Source organism: Heteronotia binoei, chromosome 15, assembly GCF_032191835.1.
Source record: "Heteronotia binoei isolate CCM8104 ecotype False Entrance Well chromosome 15, APGP_CSIRO_Hbin_v1, whole genome shotgun sequence".
NCBI lineage: Eukaryota > Metazoa > Chordata > Lepidosauria > Squamata > Gekkonidae > Heteronotia > Heteronotia binoei.
In genome coordinates, this window is record NC_083237.1 from 7,326,188 (window position 1) to 7,352,297 (window position 26,110).

The 26,110-nt window shown below is 49.7% G+C and overlaps 1 protein-coding gene across 1 annotated transcript in view; it reads left to right on the forward strand.

Moving 5' to 3' along the window:
- ACIN1 (apoptotic chromatin condensation inducer 1) overlaps positions 1 to 13,286 on the forward strand; it is a 52,847-nt gene extending 39,561 nt beyond the window's left edge. The window contains exons 12-18 of the mRNA XM_060255352.1: positions 3,186 to 3,333; positions 6,127 to 6,272; positions 6,359 to 6,466; positions 7,468 to 7,575; positions 8,495 to 8,813; positions 10,703 to 10,806; positions 12,606 to 13,286. Of these exons, the coding sequence (XP_060111335.1) occupies positions 3,186 to 3,333; positions 6,127 to 6,272; positions 6,359 to 6,466; positions 7,468 to 7,575; positions 8,495 to 8,813; positions 10,703 to 10,806; positions 12,606 to 12,899 (1,227 nt within the window). The 3' untranslated portion in view covers positions 12,900 to 13,286. The remainder of the gene's footprint in view (positions 1 to 3,185; positions 3,334 to 6,126; positions 6,273 to 6,358; positions 6,467 to 7,467; positions 7,576 to 8,494; positions 8,814 to 10,702; positions 10,807 to 12,605) is intronic.
- Positions 13,287 to 26,110: the final 12,824 nt, after the last annotated feature.

A 26,110-nucleotide genomic window follows, 5' to 3' on the forward strand; every position in this document is an offset into this window, starting at 1 on the left:
TTTGGAGGACAGCAGGCCACCCCTGGTTTGGAGGACAGCAGGCATGGGGTGCCGTTATGTCCAGGGGGGGGGGCAGGCCGTTCTCTCATTCCCCAAGATCTCCAGAGCCGCAGTTTGGCCACCCCCGGTTTGGAGGACAGCGGGCATGGGGTGCCGTTATGTCCAGAAGGGGGGGGGCAGGCCGTTCTCTCGTTCCCCAAGGTCTCCAGAGCCGCAGTTTGGCCACCCCCGGTTTGGAGGACAGCGGGCATGGGGTGCCGTTCTGTCCAGAAGGGGGGGGGGCAGGCCATTCTCTCGTTCCCCAAGGTCTCCCGAGCCACAGTTTGGCCACCCCCGGTTTGGAGGACAGCGGGCATGGGGTGCCGTTATGTCCAGAAGGGGGGGGCAGGCCGTTCTCTCGTTCCCCAAGGTCTCCCGAGCCACAGTTTGGCCACCCCCGGTTTGGAGGACAGCGGGCATGGGGTGCCGTTATGTCCAGAAGGGGGGGGGGCAGGCCGTTCTCTCGTTCCCCAAGGTCTCCCGAGCCACAGTTTGGCCACCCCCGGTTTGGAGGACAGCGGGCATGGGGTGCCGTTATGTCCAGAAGGGGGGGGGGGCAGGCCGTTCTCTCGTTCCCCAAGATCTCCCGAGCCGCAGTTTGGCCACCCCCGGTTTGGAGGACAGCAGGCATGGGGTGCCGTTATGTCCAGAAGGGGGGGGGGCGGCTGTTCTCTCGTTCCCCAAGATCTCCAGAGCCGCAGTTTGGCCACCCCTGGTTTGGAGGACAGCAGGACACCCCTGGTTTGGAGGACAGCAGGCATGGGGTGCCGTTATGTCCAGAGGGGGGGGGCAGGACGTTCTCTCGTTCCCCAAGATCTCCAGAGCCGCAGTTTGGCCACCCCTGGTTTGGAGGACAGCAGGCCACCCCTGGTTTGGAGGACAGCAGGCATGGGGTGCCGTTATGTCCGGGGGGGGGGCAGGCCGTTCTCTCGTTCCCCAAGATCTCCAGAGCCGCAGTTTGGCCACCCCTGGTTTGGAGGACAGCAGGCATGGGGTGCCGTTGTGTCCAGAAGGGGGGGGGCAGGCCGTTCTCTCGTTCCCCAAGATCTCCAGAGCCGCAGTTTGGCCACCCCTGGTTTGGAGGACAGCAGGCATGGGGTGCCGTTATGTCCAGAGGGGGGGGGGCAGGCCGTTCTCTCGTTCCCCAAGATCTTTGGAGCCGCAGTTTGGCCACCCCCGGTTTGGAGGACAGCAGGACACCCCTGGTTTGGAGGACGTCAGTTATGTCCAGAAGGGGGGGGGCAGGCCGTTCTCTCGTTCCCCAAGATCTCCCGAGCCACAGTTTGGGCACCCCTGGTTTGGAGGACAGCAGGACCTGGTTTGGAGGACGTCAGTTATGTCCAGAAGGGGGGGGCAGGCCGTTCTCTCGTTCCCCAAGATCTCCCGAGCCACAGTTTGGGCACCCCCGGTTTGGAGGACAGCAGGACACCCCTGGTTTGGAGGACGTCAGTTATGTCCAGAAGGGGGGGGCAGGCCGTTCTCTCGTTCCCCAAGATCTCCCGAGCCACAGTTTGGGCACCTCTGGTTTGGAGGACAGCAGGACACCCCTGGTTTGGAGGACGTCAGTTATGTCCAGAAGGGGGGGGGGCAGGCCGTTCTCTCGTTCCCCAAGATCTCCAGAGCCACAGTTTGGGCACCCCCGGTTTGGAGGACAGCAGGACACCCCTGGTTTGGAGGACGTCAGTTATGTCCAGAAGGGGGGGGCAGGCCGTTCTCTCGTTCCCCAAGATCTCCCGAGCCACAGTTTGGGCACCCCCGGTTTGGAGGACAGCAGGACACCCCTGGTTTGGAGGACGTCAGTTATGTCCAGAAGGGGGGGGCAGGCCGTTCTCTCGTTCCCCAAGATCTCCCGAGCCACAGTTTGGGCACCCCTGGTTTGGAGGACAGCAGGACACCCCTGGTTTGGAGGACGTCAGTTATGTCCAGAAGGGGGGGGGGCAGGCCATTCTCTCGTTCCCCAAGATCTCCAGAGCCGCAGTTTGGCCACCCCCGGTTTGGAGGACAGCAGGCATGGGGTGCCGTTATGTCCAGAAGGGGGGGGGCAGGCCGTTCTCTCGTTCCCCAAGATCTCCCGAGCCACAGTTTGGGCACCCCTGGTTTGGAGGACAGCAGGACACCCCTGGTTTGGAGGACGTCAGTTATGTCCAGAAGGGGGGGGGGGCAGGCCATTCTCTCGTTCCCCAAGATCTCCAGAGCCGCAGTTTGGCCACCCCCGGTTTGGAGGACAGCAGGCACGGGGTGCCGTTATGTCCAGAAGGGGGGGGGGGCGGGGCGGGCCGTTCTCTCGTTCCCCAAGATCTCCCGAGCCGCAGTTTGGCCACCCCTGGTTTGGAGGACAGCAGGCATGGTGTGCCGTTATGTCCAGAAGGGGGGGGGCGGGCCGTTCTCTCGTTCCCCAAGGTCTCCAGAGCCGCAGTTTGGCCACCCCCGGTTTGGAGGACAGCAGGCATGGGGTGCCGTTATGTCCAGAAGGGGGGGGCGGGCCGTTCTCTCGTTCCCCAAGATCTCCCGAGCCGCAGTTTGGCCACCCCTGGTTTGGAGGACAGCAGGCATGGGGTGCCGTTATGTCCAGAAGGGGGGGGGGGCGGGCCGTTCTCTCGTTCCCCAAGATCTCCCGAGCCGCAGTTTGGCCACCCCCGGTTTGGAGGACAGCAGGCATGGGGTGCCGTTCTGTCCAGAAGGGGGGGGGGGGCGGGCCGTTCTCTCGTTCCCCAAGATCTCCCGAGCCGCAGTTTGGCCACCCCCGGTTTGGAGGACAGCAGGCATGGGGTACCGTTCTGTCCAGAAGGGGGGGGGGCGGGCCGTTCTCTCGTTCCCCAAGATCTCCCGAGCCGCAGTTTGGCCACCCCCGGTTTGGAGGACAGCAGGCATGGGGTGCCGTTCTGTCCAGAAGGGCGGGGGGGCGGGCCGTTCTCTCGTTCCCCAAGATCTCCCGAGCCGCAGTTTGGCCACCCCCGGTTTGGAGGACAGCAGGCATGGGGTGCCGTTCTGTCCAGAAGGGGGGGGGGGGGCGTGCCGTTCTCTCGTTCCCCAAGATCTCCCGAGCCGCAGTTTGGCCACCCCCGGTTTGGAGGACAGCAGGCATGGGGTGCCGTTCTGTCCAGAGGGGGGGGGGCAGGCCGTTCTCATTCTCGTTTTCTCCGCAGGTTGTGCCGGCTGAGGGCCAAGAGAATGGCCAAGGAGAAGAGGAGGAAGAGGAGGAGAAGGCCCGCGAGGAAGAGCCGCCGGAGGCCCCTCCTGTCGTCGCCGTGGAGACAGTGCTGCCACCCCCCGTAGAACACGAAGTGAAAAAAGGTGAGGAGGGGGCATGTGGACATTGGAAAGGAGCTGGGGGGGGTCAGAAATGACCGTTACGTTTCTGAGCCCCTTTCTTTGCTGAGAATGCAGACCAAAGGCCCACCCAGTCCGGCCTTCTGTGTACCCAGTGGCCAACCAGAGGCCTCTGGGAAGCCCCATGAGCGAATAAGTGCACCAGCATCCTCCTTCCCATGCTCCCCACTGATGGATGTAAAGAGGCAGGCTGCCTCTGGAGAGAGTGTATCTCCACCTTGGCTAGTAGCCATTGGTTGCCCTGCCCTTCACGCATTTGTCCATCCCCCTTTGAAAGCCTTCCAAGTTGGCGGCCATCGCCCTCTCCTGTTGGAGTGAGTTCCATCGTTTAACTCTGTGCTGGGTGGAAAAGCTCTTCCTTTTGCCGGTCTGGAATCTCCCGCCCTTCAGCTCCAGCGGAGGAGGAGGATGGTGATGATACTGGTGATAGTCTCCACTCTGAATCTCAGAACGGCTCAATCTCCTTTACCTTCCCCTCCCTCCCCCCACACACAACAGACACCCTGTGAAGTGGGTGGGGCTGAGAGAGCTCTCCCAGAAGCTGCCCTTTCAGGGACAACTCCTGCGGGAGCTATGGCTGACCCAAGGCTATTCCAGCAGCTGCAAGTGGAGGAGGGGGGAATCAAACCCGGTTCTCCCAGATAAGAGGCCACGCACTTAGCGAGAGCTATGGCTGACCCAAGGCTATTCCAGCAGGTGCAAGTGGAGGAGTGGGGAATCAAACTTGGTTCTCCCAGATAAGAGTCCATGCACTTAACCACTTAGCAAGAGCTGAATCAAACCCAGTTCTCCCACATAAGTATCTGCACACTTAACCACTTCGCAAGAGCTCTGGCTGACCCAAGACCATTCCTGCAGTTGCAAGTGGAGGAGTGGGGAATCAAACCCAGTTCTCCCAGATAAGAATCTGCACACTTAACCACTTAGCAAGAGCTATGGCTGACCCAAGGCCGTTCCAGCAGCTGTAAATGGAGAAGTGGGGAATCAAACCCGGTTCTCCCAGATAAGAATCTGCACACTTAACCAATTAGCAAGAGCTGAATCAAACCCAGTTCTCCCAGATAAGAATCTGCACACTTAAACACTTAGCAAGAGCTGTGACTGACCCAAGGCTATTCCAGCAGCTGCAAGTGGAGGAGTGGGGAATCAAACCCAGTTCTCCCAGATAAGGATCTGCACACTTAACCACTTAGCAGGAGCTATGGCTGACCCAAGGCCATTCCAGCAGGTGCAAGTGCAGGAGTGGGGAATCAAACCCGGTGCTCCCAGGTAAGAGTCCGCGCACTCACCCACGACACCTAACTGTCTGATTACGAGGGAGGTCTTCTCCCTGTCCTCTCTCTGCATATTTTATTTTGGTATTTTTTATTTGTGTGTGTGGGTTTGTGTTTACTTGGAAGTCGTGGCAACTCCTGATGACTGACCCTTACTGGGGCCTGGAGGATGTTCAGGGAGGTGGCTGACTAAAGCCTGCCTCTCCCTCACGGCTTGGGTATTCCAAGGAGGTCTCCCATCCAAGTACTTGCCAGGGTTCAGGGCACCATGCCTAATTTTATAGACTTATGTGGTGGCTCTTGAGTGAGAGACATGGCAGGGGAGAGGGGAGGCTCTGAGGCATCTGCCTTTTTGACTGAAAAGTATCCCAAGTCTCCCTCTCTGGCTTCCCCTGTGGATCCTCCCCGCCCACCCACCATCGGTTAAAAGTTTTCAATTAATGACTGGTGGCATGTAAGTAAGCCACGCCCTCCCCGTAAAGGTCTCTTATTTGGAAACGTATTAAGACGGCACTGTACTTACGTCAGGTAGACAGGGATCCCGCTTCTTAGATTTCTCACTTGGCAGACAAGACGGAGATGGAGACGAACAACAAAGGTTTGCTTGACAGGAAATGAAGTATTTAGTAAGGTAAACGTGATGTGCAAAGTTGGCTCTCAAATAAAAGTATATAGCCCCTGAGGGGAGATTTTGAGTCCCCTTTGTCTGGACAGGGTACCTCAGCAGGTTCTTTTCTCTCACAAAGAACCTTTCCAGAGAAGCTGCGCACACTAGCAATGATGGGCAAGCACCAGTCGTTTCCGACTCTGAGGTGACGTTGCTTTCACAACGTTTTCACGGCAGACTTTACAGGGTGGTTTGCCATTGCCTTCCCCAGTCATCTACACTCCCCCCCCCCCCCGCAAGCTGGGGACTCATTTTTACAGACCTCGGAAGTATGGAAGGCTGAGTCAACTTGGAGCCGGCTACCTGAAAACCCAGCTTCCGCCGGGGATCGAACTCAGGTCATGAGCAGAGCTTTGGACTGCAGTACTGCAGCTTTAACACTCTGTGCCACGGTTCTTTTCTCTCACAAAGAACCTTTCCAGAGAACCTACGCACACTAGCAACGATGGGCCCTTAACAGAATGCTTATTTCTACCACTAAAATAAGCTTCCCCCCACCCCAGCCAACCCTCAAACCCTAACAAAAAAGCCAGGTAAACCCTAGCTGAGCTGAGACTCCTTTCCAGAGCTATGAAATCTCCGTCTGAAATAAAAACGTCCTCCTTCCAAAGGACGAGCTCCATCCAGCGGAGTTCCCTGGGCTTTGATTGGCTGGCAGTCACTTGCCTATGCATGAGGTCCAAATCACAAGGATTGGCTCAGAGCCTTGGATGAGAGGCGGGACTTTTAAGGACGATTGACGCAACCTCTGTTAAACTCCCCTCATTCTGCTTTTTTTCCCCCCTAAGCCGTTGTCTTCCTTTTCCCACCCCGCAGTCACACTTAGCGACACGCTGACAAGGCGGTCTATCAGCCAGCAGCGCATGGGCGTCTCCATCACCATCGACGACCCCGTCCGCACGGCCCAGGTCCCCTCTCCCCCACGCGGTAAGATCAGCAACATCGTCCACATCTGCAACTTGGTGAGTACTCGGGGGAGGCCGTAGGTGACGCAAACAGGATGCGGGTCTGTTGATCCCTCCCTGACCCTTGAATGTTTGGCACGCAGGTGAGACCCTTCACTCTGGGGCAGCTGAAGGAGTTGCTGGGCCGGACAGGCACCTTGGTAGAGGATGCCTTCTGGATCGACAAGATCAAGTCCCACTGCTACGTCACGGTGAGTCGTTCGGTTTTGCATCCTGGGAGACGAAGGAAGGGCCACCCCGATCGGAGCAAGGGATGAAGAAAAAGCAATGGCGCAGTAGGAAGAAATCCTTGATTCCAAAGAGCAATACCCCTGTGCGTTTCACACCAGCGTCTTCAGGCAGTCCTAGACGTATATAACAAACGAAAGAGAGGTTATTTGTTAAAAACGTGTTAAGCGATCCTTGGAACGATAGCACTTCTGAATCATTCTCCCTCAGCAGAGCACTGTTTTTTTAAGTTGATAATTTTGTATGGCCTGCGAATGATGTTATAAATATCCATATGGCCCTTGGCTGAAAAAAAGTTCCCCACCCCTGATCTAGATCATAGAATCATAAGAGTTGGAAGGGACCTCCAGGGTCATCTAGTCCTACCCCCTGCATAGTGCAGGAATTTCACAGCTACCTCCCCCTAAATTCTCAGGATCTTCGTTGCTGTCAGATGGCCATCTAGCCTCTGTTTAAAAACTTCCAAGGAAGGGGAGCTCACCACCTCCCAAGGAGGAAGCCTGTTCATGAGGTAGCTTACATTGTACTTCTACACCCTGAGTCCACCTTTCACAACACCCCTCCTGCCTTCTGAGTGGAATATAGAATCATAGAGTTGGAAGGGACCTCCAGGTACAGAGTGCTTTTCAATATCATGATCTACCGGAACACTGCTAAGAAGGATGCTACACAAATTATTACAGGCACGCACAGACGAGAGCTCCCAGGCTATTAATACCGAGAGGTAGTTCGCAGAATGAACTAAAATTGAAAAAAAATCTTTATTGACCTGTCAAGTTTTGCATAGAACTCAACTTTCTGTAAGGCATGAGCGTGAAGCAGAAATCCCCCATAAGTCTCTTTGCAAGGATATTTTCCATGCCTTCCGTGTCAGCGAACGACAGCCTTGCTCAGCACGTCGGAAAGCTGAGCTAACACTTCGGTGCCAACTGTCTGTCTTTTTTGCCTCCCGTTCTCTCCTCAGTATTCAACGGTGGAGGAAGCTGTCGCGACACGCAATGCCCTTCACGGAGTCAAGTGGCCGCAGTCGAACCCCAAGTTCTTATCGGCTGACTTCGCTGAACAAGACGAGGTACAAACGTCCGGGCTCCCATCTACCTTGGGAAGGGATGTGCGGGAACAAATGCCGCCGGCCCTGGGGAATCGTGCAGCTGGGGAGATCGAGAGCAGAAATATTTCTCCTTCGATGCGTATTTTCGAGGAGTTATTTGGTACAAGATGCGCGGAGGGCCTGTAGATCAAGTCGGTTTTTAAAAAAAAAAACGAGGTGAATTTATCTTACTGATGGCTGTTAGCTAGGATGGTGAGGAATGGGAACAGTGGTGTTTAGGGTCATTGTGATTGCCAGGTTCTGGGAATTTATAGTATAAATAAAATCATGGTTATAAACCGGACTTTTTTGTAGCAGGAACTCGTTTGCATATTAGGCCACGCCCTGCCCCCGCTGTAGCCAATCCTCCAAGAGCTTACAGGGATCTTAGTACAGAGCCTACTGTAAGCTCCAGTAGGATTGGCTACATCAAGGGCGTGTGGCCTAATATGCAAAGGAGTTCCTGCTACAAAAAAAGCCTTGGGAACACATGAAAGACCATTTAAATCTCTGTTAGGACTGCGGATAAATAAAAAATAAATTAGTCAAATGGCAGTCCTCAATAAAGCCATCTTCAGTGGCTTCCTGAAGATAAAAAGTGAGGGGCCAGGTGTACCTCCATGGTACACCTGAGCATCTACAGAGTACTTTTCAATATCACGATCCACCAGAACACTGCTGTTCCATAACCGTGGGGCTGCTACTGAAAAGGCCCTCTCTCATGTGCCCACTGGACGAGCTTTTCTGCTTGATGGGATAGTCCCTGCAATCTCTCTGTGGATATCTGTCCAACCGCTGTTCAGTAATCCCTTACAATTTAAAAAAAAAGCCTTTTGAGCAGCGGAAGTTCTCAATGCTAGACTGTCGCGTGGATTTGATTTGCCTTCTTTCTCCTCGGCAGCTGGATTTCCACCGGGGTCTGCTGGCTGAGCGTCCTGCGGAAGCCAAGGCAGACGAGCCGTTAGCGCTCCCAGGAGTCGGCCCTGCAGCCCGAGGGGAGCGGGAGATGTCCCGGCGCTCGGAAGCGAGGGAGCGGGAGGCGGCCGTGAGAGAGCAATGGGCCGAACGGGAGCGGGAGATGGAGCGCCGGGAGCGGACAAGGGCGGAGAGGGAGTGGGACCGCGACAAGGTGCGAGAAGGGCCACGCTCTCGCTCACGTTCCCGAGAGAGACGCCGCAAGGAGCGGCCCAAGTCAAAGGAGAAGAAAGCAGAGAAGAAGGGTAGGTTGGGGTTTGGTGTGAATGGAAGTGGATGCCAAGTTCTCTCCCTCCCATACCATCTTGTGGGGGCCTGATTTGTGATTCTGGTGGGGTATTTCAGAAAAAGGATCGTTGCCTGCTGAGTTACCCCTTTCCAACCATGCTGACCCTCCTATATTATCATTCATTTATAGCAGGGGTGTCAAACATGCGGCCCAGGGGCTGAATCGGGCCTCCAAAGGGCTCCTATCAGGACTCTGAGGAAATGGCTGTCATCTGCTTCCTTCTCCCTCTCTTTTGCTTCCTTCTGCCTCACAGCTTGCTTGGCCAGGCTTGCTCTATTGCACAGGAACTACTGTGCAAAGCCTCTTATTTTCTCCATTGGCCGAGGCTCCTCCCTTGGGAAGGAAGGTGGGGAGGCGGCGCTTGCTTTGCCAGGCTCTCTCAATCACACAGCAGAGCTACTGAGCCAAGCCTCTCTTCCTTCTGTTGGCTGAGGCTGCTCCCCCTCCTTGTACCCTGGGGAAGGAAGGAAAAAGCCGGAGCTTCCTTTGCCCAGTTCCCTGGATCGCGCAGGAGAGATACAAAGAAAGCACCTTTAAGACCAACGAGTGCTGTTTTAAGCATGTTGTTATTTTAAGCTTTTAAAAAAATCGTTGTGTTTGTCTGTGTCCTTTATAAAATTTATATCTCTGCTACCTGGCATGACGTTTTATGACACACCAGGCCCAGCCTGAAGAGGTCACAGTTATGTCAGATTCGGCCCTCGTAACAAATGAGTTTGACACCCCTGATCAGTTAGCTGCCTTTCTTCCCTAACAGCTCTCAGAGCAGCTTACCGTATAGATAAAGCCCATAAAACAAAATACCCTGAAAACATAAAAAAAAAACCATTTAAAAATCACAACCCAGAACTCCTAGTGAGCTTAGCTCAGGAGTGGCCAAACTTGCCTAACGTAAGAGCCAAATAGAATAAATGTCAGATGTTTTGAGAACCGCAAGACGCGGAAGTCAGATGTTTTGAGAGCTGCAAGGCAGGCAGGCAAATAAATGGGGGGGAAGGAGAGATGGAAAGAAAGCAACTTTAACTTTGAATGCATTCTCCAAGCCATCAGCTGGCTTGGCGATGCGATTTGAAGAGAGCAGTGCCTTCTCCACGCTGGCTTCGAGAGCCACACAATATGTATGAGCCACGTGCAGCCCTGAATAAAAACCATCTGCCGCGGCCTGAGGATCGGAAGCGAGGGGACCGGGCCCGTCTCCGTTGGAGAGGTGGCTCCATCATTGCACGGCTGTCAGAGAAGAGGGCCACTCTCTGCTACCTGAGTTCACAGGTGGGAACACGTAGGGCAAGACAGTCCTTCAGGTACCCCAGTCCCAAGCCACGTAGGTTGGCTCGCCCGATACGAGCGCCCTGGCAACATTGGAGCCAACCGTGCCAGTATGAGTCGTCGCCCCCAGTTTTTGCCGCCTTTGCTTATCGCAAGGCTGGCCAAACTCGCTTAACGTAAGAGCCACGTAGAATAAACATCGGGCGTTTGAGAGCCGCAAGACGTGAACGTCAGATGTTTTGAGAGCCGCAAGGAAGGAAGGAAGGAAAATAGATGGGGGAGGCGGAAAGAAAGCCACTTTAATTTTAAACGCCTTCTCCAAGCTGGCTGACAAGAGCCACACGATATGTGTGATAGAGCCACGTGTGGTTCCTGAGCCGCTATTTGGACAGCCTGGACTTATCAGATTGCACTTTCCACGACCCCCTTTCTACATTCAGCATCATCCAGAGTTTGAAGGCTTGTCCCTCCTGGGTCAGGGCAGGGAGGTCTTCCCTTGCAGTGTGCCTGGGATGTCTGAAGCGGAAGCTCAGCGCTTCTCCCTTGACCTTTGTCCCCCTTCTTCTCCCCCCCCCCCAGCAGAAAAGGCCCAGGAGGAGCCACCGGCCAAGCTGCTGGACGACCTTTTCCGCAAAACCAAGGCCGCTCCCTGCATCTACTGGCTTCCCCTCACAGACTCCCAGGTAAGAGACGGTACCCTTTGTGTGACCTCTGGGGAAAGACGCCGGGCTTTGGTTTGTGTCTTGTGGGCCCTTAGGGAGTTCCTCCTTTTCCGGCCGTTTTCCAAAGATGCTTTCCTTCAAGAAAGCGTGAGGTCAGGCCATCTCATTTTGGTGCCCCTGCCCCAATTCTGAAAGGGAACCTAGGAAAGCCAGTGTGTGTCTGCTGCTAAATGTGGAATTTGTGGGTGGCGTCTGTCTTGTGTGGGAAAGGAACGGCGCTGAAGGTTTCAGCTTTTCTCTGTGGCCGCGAAAGAAGCAGGATCTTCTTTCTCTTTGGAGAGTGGCGGCAGTGGGGAAAAGGGCCCATCGAGTCACAGTTGGCTTACGGTGACCCAAGTTGGGGTTTCAAGGCGAGAGACGTTCAGGAGTGGTTTGCTTTTGTCTGCCTCTGTGTTGTGACCCTGGGCTTCTGGGAGGGGGTTAGGGGCTGAAGGGTAGGGTAAGGTAGCATAAATAAGATGCAGATCAAGCCAACGGCCATGTGGAGTTTGGTTTTCCTAAATCGTACAGTTGCTAGGTGTAGGTAAGGAGTAGAACCATCCAGGTCACTGGGTGGCTTTTTTCTGTCCTAGAAAGATGAGTGAAAGCTAAGAACAGAAGGATAAAAACATAAGAGAAGCCATGTTGGATCAGGCCAGTGGCCCATCCAGTCCAACACTCTGTGTCACACACACACACGCACATATGAACATATGAAGCTGTCTTATACTGAATCAGACCCTTGGTCCATCAAAGTCAGTATTGTCTTCTCAGACTGGCAGCGGCTCTCCAGGGTCTCAAGCTGAGGTTTTTCACACCTATTTGCCTGGACCCTTTTTTGGAGATGCCAGGGATTGAACCTGGGACCTTGTGCTTCCCAAGCAGATGCTCTACCACTGAGCCACCGTCCCTCTCCTATATATATATATATCTCCAATCCCCTTTTGAAGCTGGCTATGCTTGTAGCCGCCACCACCTCCTGTGGTAGTGAATTCCACATGTTAATCACCCTTTGGGTGAAGAAGTACCTCCTTTTATCCGTTCTAACCCGACTGCTTAGCAATTTCATTGAATGCCCACGAGTTCTTGTATTGTGAGAAAGGGAGAAAAGGTCTTCTTTCTCTGCCTTCTCTATCCCATGCGTAATCTTGTAAACCTCTGTCATGTCACCCCGCAGTCAACGTTTCTCCAAGCTAAAGAGCCCCAAGCGTTTCAACCTTTCTTCATAGGGAAAGTGTTCCAGCCCTTTAATCATTCTAGTTGCCCTTTTCTGCACTTTCCCCAATGCTAGAATATCCTTTTTGAGGTGCAGCAACCAGAACTGCACACAGTATTCCAAATCTATTTATACAGGGGCATTATGATGCTGGATTCTGCATTTGTTCCAGATCCCTGATGGCCAGGGGCTGCATGTGTTTCTGGCAGGGCTTTTTTTGTAGCGGGAACACCTTTGCACGTTAGGCCACACGCTCCTGATGTAGCCAATCCTCCAGGAGCTTACATCAGGCCCTGCACTAAGAGCCCTGTAAGCTCCTGGAGGATTGGCTACATCAGGGAGGTGTGGCCTGATATGCAAATAATAGAATTCCACCCCTGGGCCCCACCCCCTGATGTAGCCAATCCTCCAGAAGCTTACAGCAGGGCCTGCATTAAGAGCCCTGTAAGCTCCTGGAGGATTGGCTACATCAGGGGGCGCGGCCTCCTAATACGCAAAGGCGTTCCTGCTACAGAAAGAGCCCCGGTTTCCAGGCGACCAGTGACTCTTGCTTCTTCCCACCCAGATCAACCAGAAGCAGGCGGAACGAGCAGCCCGAGCCCGGGAACGGGAACGCCGGCGCAAAGAGCTGGAAGCGGAGGAAGCCCGCCAGGAGGAGCGCAGCCGTCAAGCGGAGCGAGAGAAGCGGCGGGAACACAGCCGGGAACGGGAGCGCGAGCGACCCAACGCCTCGGGAGGAGGCGGGGCAGGCCGGGGAGGCGAGCGCAGCAGCGGCCGGGATCGCGAGAGGCGCGAGGCCAAGACCCGCCGGAGCCGGAGTCGCAGTACACCTGTACAGGACAGGGGGGGGCGTCGCTGAGCTATTCCAACATCTTTACGTTGACCTTTTGAGGGGGAGGGGGGGTTGGCATGGCTTCCCCCAAATCTAGCCCCGGTTGGGGGGGGGGCGGGGACTGGGGCGGATAGATTTGGCCTTCCCCTTTCCAGCAGTGATGGAAGAAGGGGGTGAGGGAGAAGAGGAGAGTGTGTTTGTGCGTGGAAGAGGCAGCTGTGGGGGGCTTTTCTTCCACCCCCCCCCCCAGGGAGCGTATTTCATCCCTTACCGCCCCCCCTCCGCCGTTCCTCTCTTCTCCCGGGGCCAGGCCCCTCCCCATTAATTTGTATTTTATTTTGGGAAAATGTTTTTTTTTTTTTATTCCGATGATACAGGAAAAGAGAGCATAATAAAGAGATGGCGTTAGTTTTATACCCGCGGTGTTGTCTTTCTTGCGCAGGGGGAAAGAGGTGACCGTCGGACCCGTTGGCGGGGGCGAAACGTTGTCAAGTTTAAGTAGCAGCTAATTCACCCGCGACTCAGAGCAGTCAGCTGCGGTACCGCAGGCCGAGCTCTCTGCTCCACGACCTGAGTTTGAACCCGGCGGAAGCTGGGTTCAGGTCGCCGGCTCCAGGTTGACTCGGCCTTCCATCCTTCCGAGGTCGGTACAAGGAGCACCCAGCTTGCTGGGGGTAAGGTGTAGAAGACTGAGGATAGCGATAACAAACCGCCCCATAAAAAAGTCTGCCGTGAAAACGCCATTCTGTGACGTCACCCCATGCATTGGTAACGGTGCTTGCGCAGGGGATGGCCTTTACCTTTTTAATCTGCTGTGACCGTGCAAGGTTTTCAAGGCCGTTTTGCCTGCCCCTTTGCAGCAATCTCGGACTTCCCGGGTGGGCTCCCATCCAAGTACTGATTTAATTTAATTTAATTTTTTAGATTTATATCCCGCCCTATCCCGCAAGCGGGCTAAGGGCAGCTTGCAACGATAAAACAACAGAGTCAAAATAATATCCTAAAAACAAAATATTACGAAACAGCAGCGCAGTAAACATACCCAGCCGACGCCATGCTGGGAATTATTAGGATGGGAATTGAAAACAAATCAGCCGGTATCATAATGCCCCTGTATAAATCGAGGGTGCGGTCTCATTTGGAATACTGAGTACAATTCTGGTCACCGCACCTCAAAAAGGATATTATGGGGGGCGGAGCGTAGCCACGAGTAATGGTGGACGCATGATCCTGCTGCTCCCCAAACCCCCTCACGAAACTCACTAAAACGGACGGTAAAATAAAAATAAAAATAGCGTCCTTACCTGATGACATTTTCTAAAACCTTTACAGACGTAGCGGTTACGTGTTTGAGACAATAGAGCTACTATACCACGCTAAATTTGAGAGCAAAAACCCGGCCTAGGACACTAAACAGAGAAAAAATGGCGGGAAAATCGGGTGAGGCAGAAAAAACAGAGGAGATGTCTATGGAAGCCTCTAACATCAAATCTTTACAAGACACCCTTCAAGAGTCTTTCCATTCCTCCCTCCAGAGCGCTTTTAAAGAAATGGAAGCTACTTTGTTAAAAACTCTGACTGAAAAAATGGAAGAAATTTTGAGACCAACAACACAGAAGCTACAAGAAATATCAGAAGCTCTGTCTCTCACAGCACAGACTGCAGAATCAGCCATGAACCTCAGCATGATCCTTAAAGATGACTGTAAACAAACTCAGGAAGACATAATGACTATGAAAGACAGAATGGTCACACTGGAATCAACGGTGAGACAGAATAATTTAAAATTCAGGGGGATGGAGGAAGGATTAGAACAAGACTCAAATATTGCTGACTTTATGTCCCAATGGCTCTCCTCAGTGCTCCATGTTGATAAATCCTTCCCAATAGCTATTACTAAGGCATACAGGCTGGGATCTATTAAAGCTGCAAATAAGCCTTTCCCAAGAGATGTTTTAATAACTTTGCAGGACTTAAGCATCAGAAACGCTCTAATGCAGGTGGCAAGAGAAAAAGGTTTCTTGGACTTTAAAGGCTCCCATATTCTTGTCCTCCCTGATGTACCTGCAGAGGCTCTCAACATCAGGAAATCTCTGAAGCCAGTCACCAAGCGCTTGCAAGAAGCTCAAGTAAAATATCGTTGGAACCCAACAGGGAAACTTTCTGTGCACTACCAAGGCAAGACTTTTCAGGCATTTGATGAGCAGTCGGGTATGATACTACTTAAAGCCTTAAAACTGGACACTAATCCAGATCTACCTACAAAAACACACAAAAGAAAATTGCCCTTTTCTTCACCTCCACTGAAGTCAAACAAGATTCCAGGATAAAGAGTACTAATTGACATTAGTGCATGTCTGTGTCTGAATACCAATGGTGAGCTGACAGGGGACAGATTCAGTAAATAATATGGCCATGCCTTCACCTGCCTGTTGGTTATCTAAAGGAATATGTTGCAGGGTGGATTGATGCAAAGTTTTATAATTGTATTAAGGGTTTAATGGTTATTAGAACTATTTTATGCAAAGTCCGTTTTAGAATTGCAAAAACTTTACCTTTATAAGGGAGGGGGGGAGGGAGATTTAGTAAGTTAGGACCTAAGCTCCAATAATAATTTTGAAATACAAGCTTATTACTTTAGGATCTGTAGAAAATAGATTCACAGTTAGCAAGAGGGGTAAGGGGAAATAAGTGGTAGATTGTTAAGAACTTTAGAATTTTTGAATAAGTTTCCTTTTATTTTGGGTTTTTTTGGGGTTTTTTGGGGTTTTTTTTTTTTTTTTGGTTAAATTTTTGTAATTCTCTATTTGTTGTTACTTCGGATCACAACTGTTTGGTAGCGAACACAACTGCATATATATTGGCTAGCTTCACTGCAAACTTACTCATTAAGAAGATTATACAGATCTTGCTGAATACTGCAATTGTTTAACATAGAAAACGAAAAGGTTATTATTATTATTATTATTTTTTGCAGTTTTTTCTATTATATAACTGTTTATTCATTGATTAGTGTTACGGTAACATCCAATTACTAGGGAATGTCCTCAGGAATTCAAATTGTTTCGCTCAATGTCCGTGGCCTTAATAATTGTATAAAACAAAAAAGAATTCAGTCTCATTTACTCAAACTTAAACCACATATTACATTCTTGCAAGAGACCCACATTAAATCCTCTGACCAGACGCTCTTCAAGTCAACATGGTTTGGACCCCAATTTTTAGCCCCAGGCTCCTCAAAAGCCAGGGGCACAGCAATAATATTTGCAAAAAATATCAGATTTGACCTTAAAGCGCAATTGACAGATCCACATGGCAGGTTTATTTTTGTGAAGGGCTGGCTAGAAGGGCAACTGTTAACATTGGGCTCTATATATGCCCCCAATTCTGCCCAGATCACCTTTTTAAAGCACACTTTTAAAGAGCTGCAAAATTTTGCTGAAGGAGAAGTGCTATTAGGTGGAGACCTTAATTACATTGCAGATAAGAAAATGGACAGATCAAGCTCGAAACATCTCACCTCACACCAAAGAAACACCTTTACTCAGTTGCAATCTTTATTTGACTCAATCCCACTAATTGACATATGGAGAGCTAAAAACCCAATAACAAGAGACTATACGTACTTCTCACATAGATTTAATTCTTACTCCCGTATAGACTATATATTAGCATCACAACTTCTAGCAGAGAACATTTCATCAGCGGAGATAGAGATCAAAGCATGGTCCGATCACTCTCCAGTAACATGCATGCTTAACAATACCAAACAGACCTCTTCAGAAAGAAGATGGTCACTCAGGACCTCAATCCTAAGACAAGAGGAGGTCAGATCACAATTATCCAAGCACATTCAACTATATTTCAAAGAAAATTTGCCAGAACACACATCTCATTTAACTCGATGGGAAGCCTTTAAAGCGACCCTCAGAGGTCAATGCATTTCAATAACGACACACCTGAAAAAAGAGCGAAAAGAAACAATTACATTGCTGCACACCTCGATAAAAAATCTGGAGTTAGCACATAAAAACACAGGAAATAATTTAATTTATCAGAAATTACTAGCAGAAAGAAGAATATTGGAATCTCTGGAAAATGAAGCAATCCAAAAAAACTTAATTTATACAAAACAGAAATATTACATAAGATCCAAAAAGTCACTCCGCCTCCTTGCTTGGAGAGCGAAAGAGCAAAAAAGATCTAGATTTCTCCACTCCTTAAAAGATGATACAGGAAAATTCACACCTCCACAGACCAAATTATCAATAGTTTTGCAAAATATTATTCGGATCTATATTCAACCAAATCACCTGACACACAGGAGATTAATACTTTCTTACATCACAACAAATTGATCAATAAATTATCGGCAGAACACTGCCAATTAATGGAATCAGAAATAACTTCACAAGAAATAGATATAGCGATCAGCCAATTAAAAAATCAAACCTCCCCTGGCAATGATGGGTACCCTCCAGAATTTTTTAAAACTTTCAAACAAGACTTAATTGAACCATTGAAAGACCTGTGCAACTCGATACTAGATACAGGGATTATGCCTCCTTCATGGGCTCAAGCTAATATCATTGTCATTCCTAAACCAAATAAAGATCCTATGCTTCCAGCCTCTTACCGCCCTATCTCACTTTTGAACTTAGACACTAAAATTTTTACAAAAATCCTGGCCAACAGACTTAAATCTATTCTTCACAACTATATACAGATAGAACAGTCCGGTTTCCTTCCTCACCGCAACATGACAGACACAATTAGAAAGACTATAAACGTAATACAACATTGTACTCAAAATAAAACAGAAGCTTTAGTACTGTCACTAGACGCAGAGAAGGCTTTTGACAGTGTTGAATTTCTCTATTTGAAAGAGGTCATAAATCTTATGGGATTTGGTCCAAACTTCAAAAATGCAATTGAGGCAATATACAATCGCCCTTCGGCCAGACTCTACATAAATGGCAACTCCTCTCAGCCCTTCTTAATTCAAAAAGGAACGAGGCAAGGCTGTCCCTTGTCTCCTCTTCTTTTTCTTATGGCCTTTGAACCCCTAATGGAGGCAATAAGACAAAATAAAGACATAAAAGGGATAGAGATAGGACACTCAATCCACAAACTAGCTGTTTATGCTGACGACTTAACCTTATATCTATCCTCACCAGTAGAGTCTCTTACAGCTCTTCAAACATTACTTAAATCATTCAGTTTAATCTCTGGCATTACCTTTAACAATAAGAAGTCAGACGCTTACCCTATTAATCTTTCTAAAGCTTCACATCAACAATTGACTATATTAGGACATGGAAACTGGACAGAAAGTTCCTGGAGACTATTAGGTGTCTATATCCCTAGGGATATTACTAAGCTCAAACAATACAACTATGACACTTTACATAAAACGATTTTACAACAATTAAAAAACTGGGACAAGAAAAAATTTTCGTGGCCTGATAGATTTCATCTCATAAAGAATTTCATAATCCCAAAGTATCTCTTTCTTTTTCGTACTTTACCTATTTATTTACCCAACTCTACATTAATCAAGTGGCAAGCAGATCTTAATAAATTTCTGTGGTCATACAAAAAGTCAAGGATTGGAATAAACATTATCTCTCAGCCTTCATCACGTGGAGGAATGGATTACCCTAACTTAATTACCTATTATAGGGCAGCTTTACTGGCACAAATTACTAAATACATAATGGGGAAGTCTACATCAGACTGGCAGCAGATTGAGGCAAATTATTTAACTCCGTATCACGTATCAGATGTGATTTGGAACAGCAATTTACTTTATAAAACCAGAAACAAAACCAACCTTTTTTTATACCCCTTACTGACTTTCTGGAGATACAAACGAAGTAAACTAGTTCCTGAACTGTCAAGATACTCTTCCTTCCTAAATCAGAGATGGTTCCCTCCTGGACAAAAGAATAATGAATACCTAATGTGGAGGGAAAGAGGTTATTCTAGATTAATAGATCTTTGTGTTAACAATAGCTTTCTTGAAAAAAGACAACTGGAAAAGAAACTTGACCATGAGATCAAATGGTTTCAATATTTACAGGTCAGAGACATGTTTGTCTCAGTCAAAGTGAGGGAAGCTTTTAAGCGTCCATTGACAGAATATGAAAATTTTATCAAAAACCTTAAGGACAATACTAAGGGCATACTCTCCAAAACATACAAGTTATGCCTTCTTCTTTTTAATGAACAAGAACTCCAATACCAAAAGAGGTGGAATGAAGATTGTCAAAAGGTTATTCCAGATGATCACTGGGAAATAATCTGGAGTTCTTATTGTAACAAATCTAAGGTTTTTAATTTAAAATTCCAATTTCATAAGACTCTCCTAAGATGGTATTGGTCCCCAAAAAGAGTAAGCAAAATATTTCCTTCAATAGACCCGCTTTGCAAGAAATCTTGTGGTGTTCAATCTGATTTTTTCCACGGTTGGTGGAAATGTAAATTCATTACCACATTCTGGCAACAAATCAAAGAGCAAATTTACTCAATCACTCAAATAGACCTGCCACTAGAACCTGATATATTTTTACTCCATAATTGGTCTGTTCCAGAAGTGAGTTCTAGTACTGCAGAATTAGTTCATATTTTAATAGCAACAGCGAGACTTACTATTGCTACTTGGTGGACGGGCAAAATTATCCCGACAGTGGACATGTGGCACCAGAGAGTATGGGAAATCTTTATTTTAATAAAATTAGCTTACAATTCTTATGATATAAAATATGAACAGTATGAAAAACACGTGGTATCAGTGTGGTTCCCTCTGGTTTCTTATTTCTATGAAAAAAACATCCTTCCTAGTAAAGAGTATTACAAAAAACTAATTTATCTGTAAAAGCTTAATTTATGGTACATTAGGGAAGATATGGGATTTTTGTTTATTTAGATATAGTTTGGTTTAATATGATTTTTTGTTTAATTTTGCCTAATGTTGTTTTAATTATGTTATGAATACATGTAAGGATGCCTTCACATTCTGTATGTTGAATTTGCTTAATAAAGACAATTTATAACTTCAAAAAAAAAAAAAAAAAAAGGATATTATAGCATTGGAAAAAGCCCGGAAAAGGGCAACTAGAATGATTAAAGGGTTGGAAGACTTTCCCTATGAAGAAAGGTTAAAACGCTTGGGGCTCTTTAGCTTGGAGAAACGTCGACTGCGGGGTGACATGATAGAGGTTGGCAAGATTATGCATGGGATGGAGAAAGTAGAGAAAGAAGTCCTTTTCTCCCTTTCTCACACTACAAGAACTCGTGGGCATTCGATGAAATTGCTGAGCAGTCTGGTTCAAACGGATAAAAGGAAGTCCTTCGCCCAAAGGGTGATCAACATGTGGAATTCACTGCCACAGGAGGTGGTGGCGGCTACAAGCATAGCCAGCTTCAAGAGGGGATTGGATAAAAATATGGAGCAGAGGTCCATCAGTGGCTATTAGCCACAGTGTGTGTGGTGTGTGTGTGTGTGTGTGTGTATATATTTGGCCACTGTGTGACACAGAGTGTTGGACTGGATGGGCCATTGGCCTGATCCAACATGGCTTCTCTTATATGAACATATGAAGCTGCCTTATACTGAATTAGACCCTCGGTCCATCAAAGTCAGTATTGTCTACTCAGACTGGCAGTGGCTCTCCAGGGTCTCAAGCTGAGGTTTTTCACACCTTTTTGCCTGGACCCTTTTTGGAGATGCCAGGGATTGAACCTGGGACCTTCTGCTTACCAAGCAGATGCTCTACCACTAAGCCACCGTCCCTCCCCTAATGTTCCTCCCCTTATGTTCTTAATACTGACGAAGGTTACTCCTATGAAACCGTAAGTAATCCCGGTCTGTGTTCTCTCGAAGAGAAGTTGTGCAGAACGATGCCCCCAACAGTCCGGACTGCAAAAAAATAGCAGAAGGCAACGCCTCTAAGACCTTGACAAGGAAAATGAGGTTGGGAGGTCCATCAGTGGCTATTAGGCAACAACATATTGTTAAAACTGTCTGGGGCAGTGATGCTCTGTATTCTTGGTGCTGGGGCGGGGAAAGTGGAAGGGCTTCTAGCCCCACTTGTGAACCTCCGGATGGCACTTGGGTTTTTTTTTTTTGCCACTGTGTGACACAGTGTTGGACTGGATGGGCCATTGGCCTGATCCAACATGGCCTCTCTTTTGTTCTTATGTGACTCAGAGTGTTGGACTGGATGGGCCATTGGCCTGATCCAACATGGCTCCTCTTATGTGACACAGAGTGTTGGACTGGATGGGCCACTGGCCTGATCCAGCATGGCTTCTCTTATGTTCTTATGTGACACAGAATGTTGAACTGGATGGGCCACTGGCCTGATCCAACATGGCTTCTCTTATGTGACACAGAGTGTTGGACTGGATGGGCCACTGGCCTGATCCAACATGGCTTCTCTTATGTTCTTATGTGACACAGAATGTTGAACTGGATGGGCCACTGGCCTGATCCAGCATGGCTTCTCTTATGTTCTTATGTGACACAGAGTGTTGGACTGGATGGGCCACTGGCCTGATCCAACATGGCTCCTCTTATGTTCTTATGTGACACAGAGTGTTGGACTGGATGGGCCACTGGCCTGATCCAACATGGCTTCTCTTATGTTCTTAGGTGACACAGAGTGTTGGACTGGATGGGCCATTGGCCTGATCCAACATGGCTTCTCTTATGTTCTTATGTGACACAGAGTGTTGGACTGGATGGGCCATTGGCCTGATCCAACATGGCTTCTCTTATGTTCTTATGTGACACAGAGTGTTGGACTGGATGGGCCACTGGCCTGATCCAACATGGCTTCTCTTATGTTCTTATGTGACTCAGAGTGTTGGACTGGATGGGCCACTGGCCTGATCCAACATGGCTTCTCTTATGTTCTTATGTAACACAGCGTGTTGGACTGGATGGGCCATTGGCCCGATCCAACATGGCTTCTCTTATGTTCTTATGTGACTCAGAGTGTTGGACTGGATGGGCCATTGGCCCGATCCAACATGGCTTCTCTTATGTTCTTATGTAACACAGCGTGTTGGACTGGATGGGCCATTGGCCCGATCCAACATGGCTTCTCTTATGTTCTTATGTGACTCAGAGTGTTGGACTGGATGGGCCACTGGCCTGATCCAACATGGCTTCTCTTATGTTCTTATGTGACTCAGAGTGTTGGACTGGATGGGCCATTGGCCCGATCCAACATGGCTTCTCTTATGTTCTTATGGAGCCACTGCTCATGGCCCGCGGTAGCCCTCCATATGTTTTTTTGCATACAACTCCCATCAGCCCCAGCCATTGGCCATGCTGGCTGGGGCTGATGGGAGTTGTACACAAAAAGCATCTGGAGGGCTACCGTTGGCCACCCCTGCATGGCATTGGACCGTGTTGAGGCCCCTCCCTTGCCTAAACCCCGCCCTCTCCTGGATCCACCCCCAAAGTCTCCAGGTATTTCCCAACACAGACCTGGCAACCGTACTCCGTGTAGCAACTCTGGGTCTCCCATTGAAATACTAACCATGGCTGACTGCTTAGCTTCCGAGATCTGATGAGACTGGGCTAATCTAGGCCGTCCAGGTCTGGGCTGGGCCTGTTAACAGGATCGATTTCTGTTTTTCTCCTTGGAATGATTGGATTTGGCTCTATGACTCACCTGCCCTGGGGCAGAGTTCGATCCAGGCAGAAGCCAGCAGTTCCAGCCTCCTGCTTTGATGCAGAAAACTGGGAGGAGGGAGCATCAGACCTTTTGCTTCTGACACCCTTTGCAGGAACAGACCTAGTTTTTCTCCCTGTTGGGGAGTCTGGGACCATGCAGTGTTCAGCTACAGGTGCTGTGCCCTCCGTGGCCACTAGGAGGCAGGCTACCAGCATGGAATACCTGTTTTGGAGTCCCAATGGCCCTCTCGTTGCCCCAAATGAACTGCTCATGCCTGATTGGCTTGCTAGTCCCAGAAGAGCTCTATAAGGAAGCAGTGGGTTCAGCGGGGTGGGGTGGCAGGCCCACCTTCAACGTAGAGACTCCTCCGCAGAGATTAGCTGCTGATCTGGAAGGTCACGGATACCACTGTCCCCAGGGCAAGGGTCTTCAGAGATCCAATAACAGCAAGGTCCAGAATGCAGTATTTGCAGAATCTGTTTGCTCTGTTTGGATGAGGAATGCCTGTCTGATCATTATAGCTTTGAAGATAAGACTTCAGCAACGTGTGGACAGTGCTTGACACGGTCTTCGTGTGATGCTGAAACGCATTGCCAGGAGCTGGCGGGACTTATTGTCTTTCTCGAATTGCAGAATTGTTATCTAGGCAACGTCCAAAAAGAAACGCAAACACAATTTTGCACCTTTCAAATTTCATCTTGCAGGAATCGTGCCTTGTAGGGCTTTTTATTTTTTTTTAGTACTGAGGAAAGCCCTGGCTATCTGAAGACAGCGGTAGAAAGTCAGAGAAGGTTTCCGCAGTGCCCGCGGGGAGGCCTCTCCTAGGCTGAACCTGCAGAGAGGTGGTATAGATTGAGGTGTAAGTTCACCCGGGGACGATGGAAGCAAGAGAAGGAAGCCCAGGTTGCAGTTCCTTTCTTGGCCAGCGGGTGGCGTCGGTGTTCTGTCGCTAATTAGAATTTGTTGAAGAAGGAAAAGATCCCCTGTGTAAGCACCAGTCCTTTCCGACTCTGGGGTGACGTTGCTTTCACGTTTTCACGGCAGACTTTTGACGGGGTGGTTTGCCATTGCCTTCCCCAGTCATCTACACTTCCCCCCCCAGCAAGCTGGGTACTCATTTTACCGACCTCGGAAGGATGGAAGGCTGAGTCAACCTCGCGCCGGCTACCTGAAAACCCAGCTTCCGCCGGGGATCGAACTCAGTTTGTGAGCAGAGCTTAGGACTGCAGTATTGCAGCTTTAACACTCTGCACCACGGGGCTCTTCTCTCAGAGAGTATAGGAAAAGGAAAGGTCCCCTGTGCAAGCACCAGTCGTTTCCGACTCTGGGGTGACGTTGCTTTCACAACGTTTTCACGGCAGACTTTTTACGGGGTGGTTTGCCATTGCCTTCCCCGGTCTTTTACACTTTTCCCCCAGCAATCTGGGTACTCATTTTACCGACCTCAGAAGGATGGAAGGCTGAGTCAACCTCGAACCGGCTACCTGAACCAGCTTTCGCTGGGATAGAACTCGGGTCGTGAGCAGAGAGTTCAGATCACAGTACTGCTGCTTTACCACTCTGCGCCACAGGGCCGCTGAACGGAAAGACAAACTACCCTCCTTCCCCCTCCAAACTAACCCACTGCCACCACTCTTCACAATGGGGTGTGAGTCCGGTATTATGGGTTAGCAACAGTTGGGAACATGCATGCTCATCTGCGAGGAGGAGGGAAAGATGATGATATTGGATTAATACCCCACCCTTCTCTCTGAATTAGAGTCTCGGGGAGATTCACAACCTCCTTTTATCTTCCTCCCCCACAACAGACACCCTGTGAGGTGGGTGGGGCTGAGAGAGCTCTCCCAGAAGCTGCCCTTTCAAGGACAGCTCTGCTAGAGCTAGGGCTGACCCAAGGCCATTCCAGCAGCTGCAAGTGGAGCAGTGGGGAATCAAACCCGGTACTCCCAGAGAAGAGTCCGCGCACTTAACCACTACACCAAACTGGCTCTCCGGAGAGCTCTGGTGACTCAGCATCTGACAAAGAACAAAAGACCAAGTGACTTCTGCAACTGCAAATTCCGCAGTGGGACGAGGAATCCACAGAGACTCTTGCCCGGTCCCACATATGCGCTTCAAGGGAAGGCACGAAAGGACACAGCCGGTCCTGGAGAAGGAAAGGCAGCAGGCCAAGTTGATGCTCTCCAGTACCTCACCCAGAGTGCTGCATTTATGACTAGCTACCTGCCTTCCATACTCAGGGCAAGCAACTTCGGCTTGGAGGAGTTTGCTCTTGAGGCTACCGTTGCTGATAACTGGGAAGCTGACAGAAGCATAGAGACAAGGTGCTCTTTCACACACATGAAATGAAGAAGATGATGATCTTGGATTTATATCCCACCCTCCACTCCGAAGAATCTCAGAGCAGCTCACAATCTCCTTTACCTTCCCCCCCCCCCACAACAGACACCCTGTGAGGTAGATAAAGATATTGGATTTATATCCCGCCCTCCACTCCGAAGAGTCTCAGAGCGGCTCACAATCTCCTTTCCCTTCCTCCCCCACAACAGACACCCTGTGAGGTAGATGAAGATATTGGATTTATATCCCGCCCTCCACTCCGAAGAGTCTCAGAGCGGCTCACAATCTCCTTCACCTTCCTCCCCCACAACAGACGCCCTGTGAGGTAGATGAAGATATTGGATTTATATCCCGCCCTGCACTCCGAAGAGTCTCAGAGCGGCTCACAATCTCCTTTACCTCCCCCCCCACCCACAACAGACACCCCGTGAGGTAGATATTGGATTTATATCCCGCCCTCCACTCCGAAGAGTCTCAGAGCGGCTCACAATCTCCTTTATCTTTGTCCCCAACAACAGACACCCTGTGAGGTGGGTGGGGCTGGAGAGGGCTCTCCCAGCAGCTGCCCTTTCAAGGACAACCTCTGCCAGAGCTCTGGCTGACCCAAGGCCATTCCAGCAGGTGCAAGTGGAGGAGTGGGGAATCAAACCCGCTTCTCCCAGATCAGAGTCCACACACTTCACCACTACACCAAACTGGCTCTCCAAAGCACTTTCAAGGGGCTTTGCAACTGGCTTTTACTGCGTGAGGCGGCAAAATCCGCTTGCAAACCATTGATCTGGCATTATTTAGCATGTGCGAAAGCTCCCGAGAATGTTTTGCAGGCTCCTAGAGGTGCCCATGAAATTAAAAAACGTTTGCTCCTTGGGAGGACAGCTGTGGCGAACCTGGGCAGTATAATAAAAAGTAGAGGCATCACCCTGCCAACAAAAGTCCGTATAGTCAAAGGGATGGCATTCCCAGTAGTAATGTATGGCTGTGAGAGCTGGACCATAAGCAAGGCCGAGCGCAGAAGAATAGATGCTTTTGAGCTGTGGTGCTGGAGAGGAATCTTGAGAGTCCCTTGGACTGCAAGAAGATCCAATCAGTCAGTCCTAAGGGAAATCAACCCAGACAGTTCCCTGGAAGGTCAGATGCTGAAGCTGAAACTTAAAATACTTTGGCCACCAAATGAGAAGAGAGCACTCCCTGGAGAAGAGCCTGATGCTG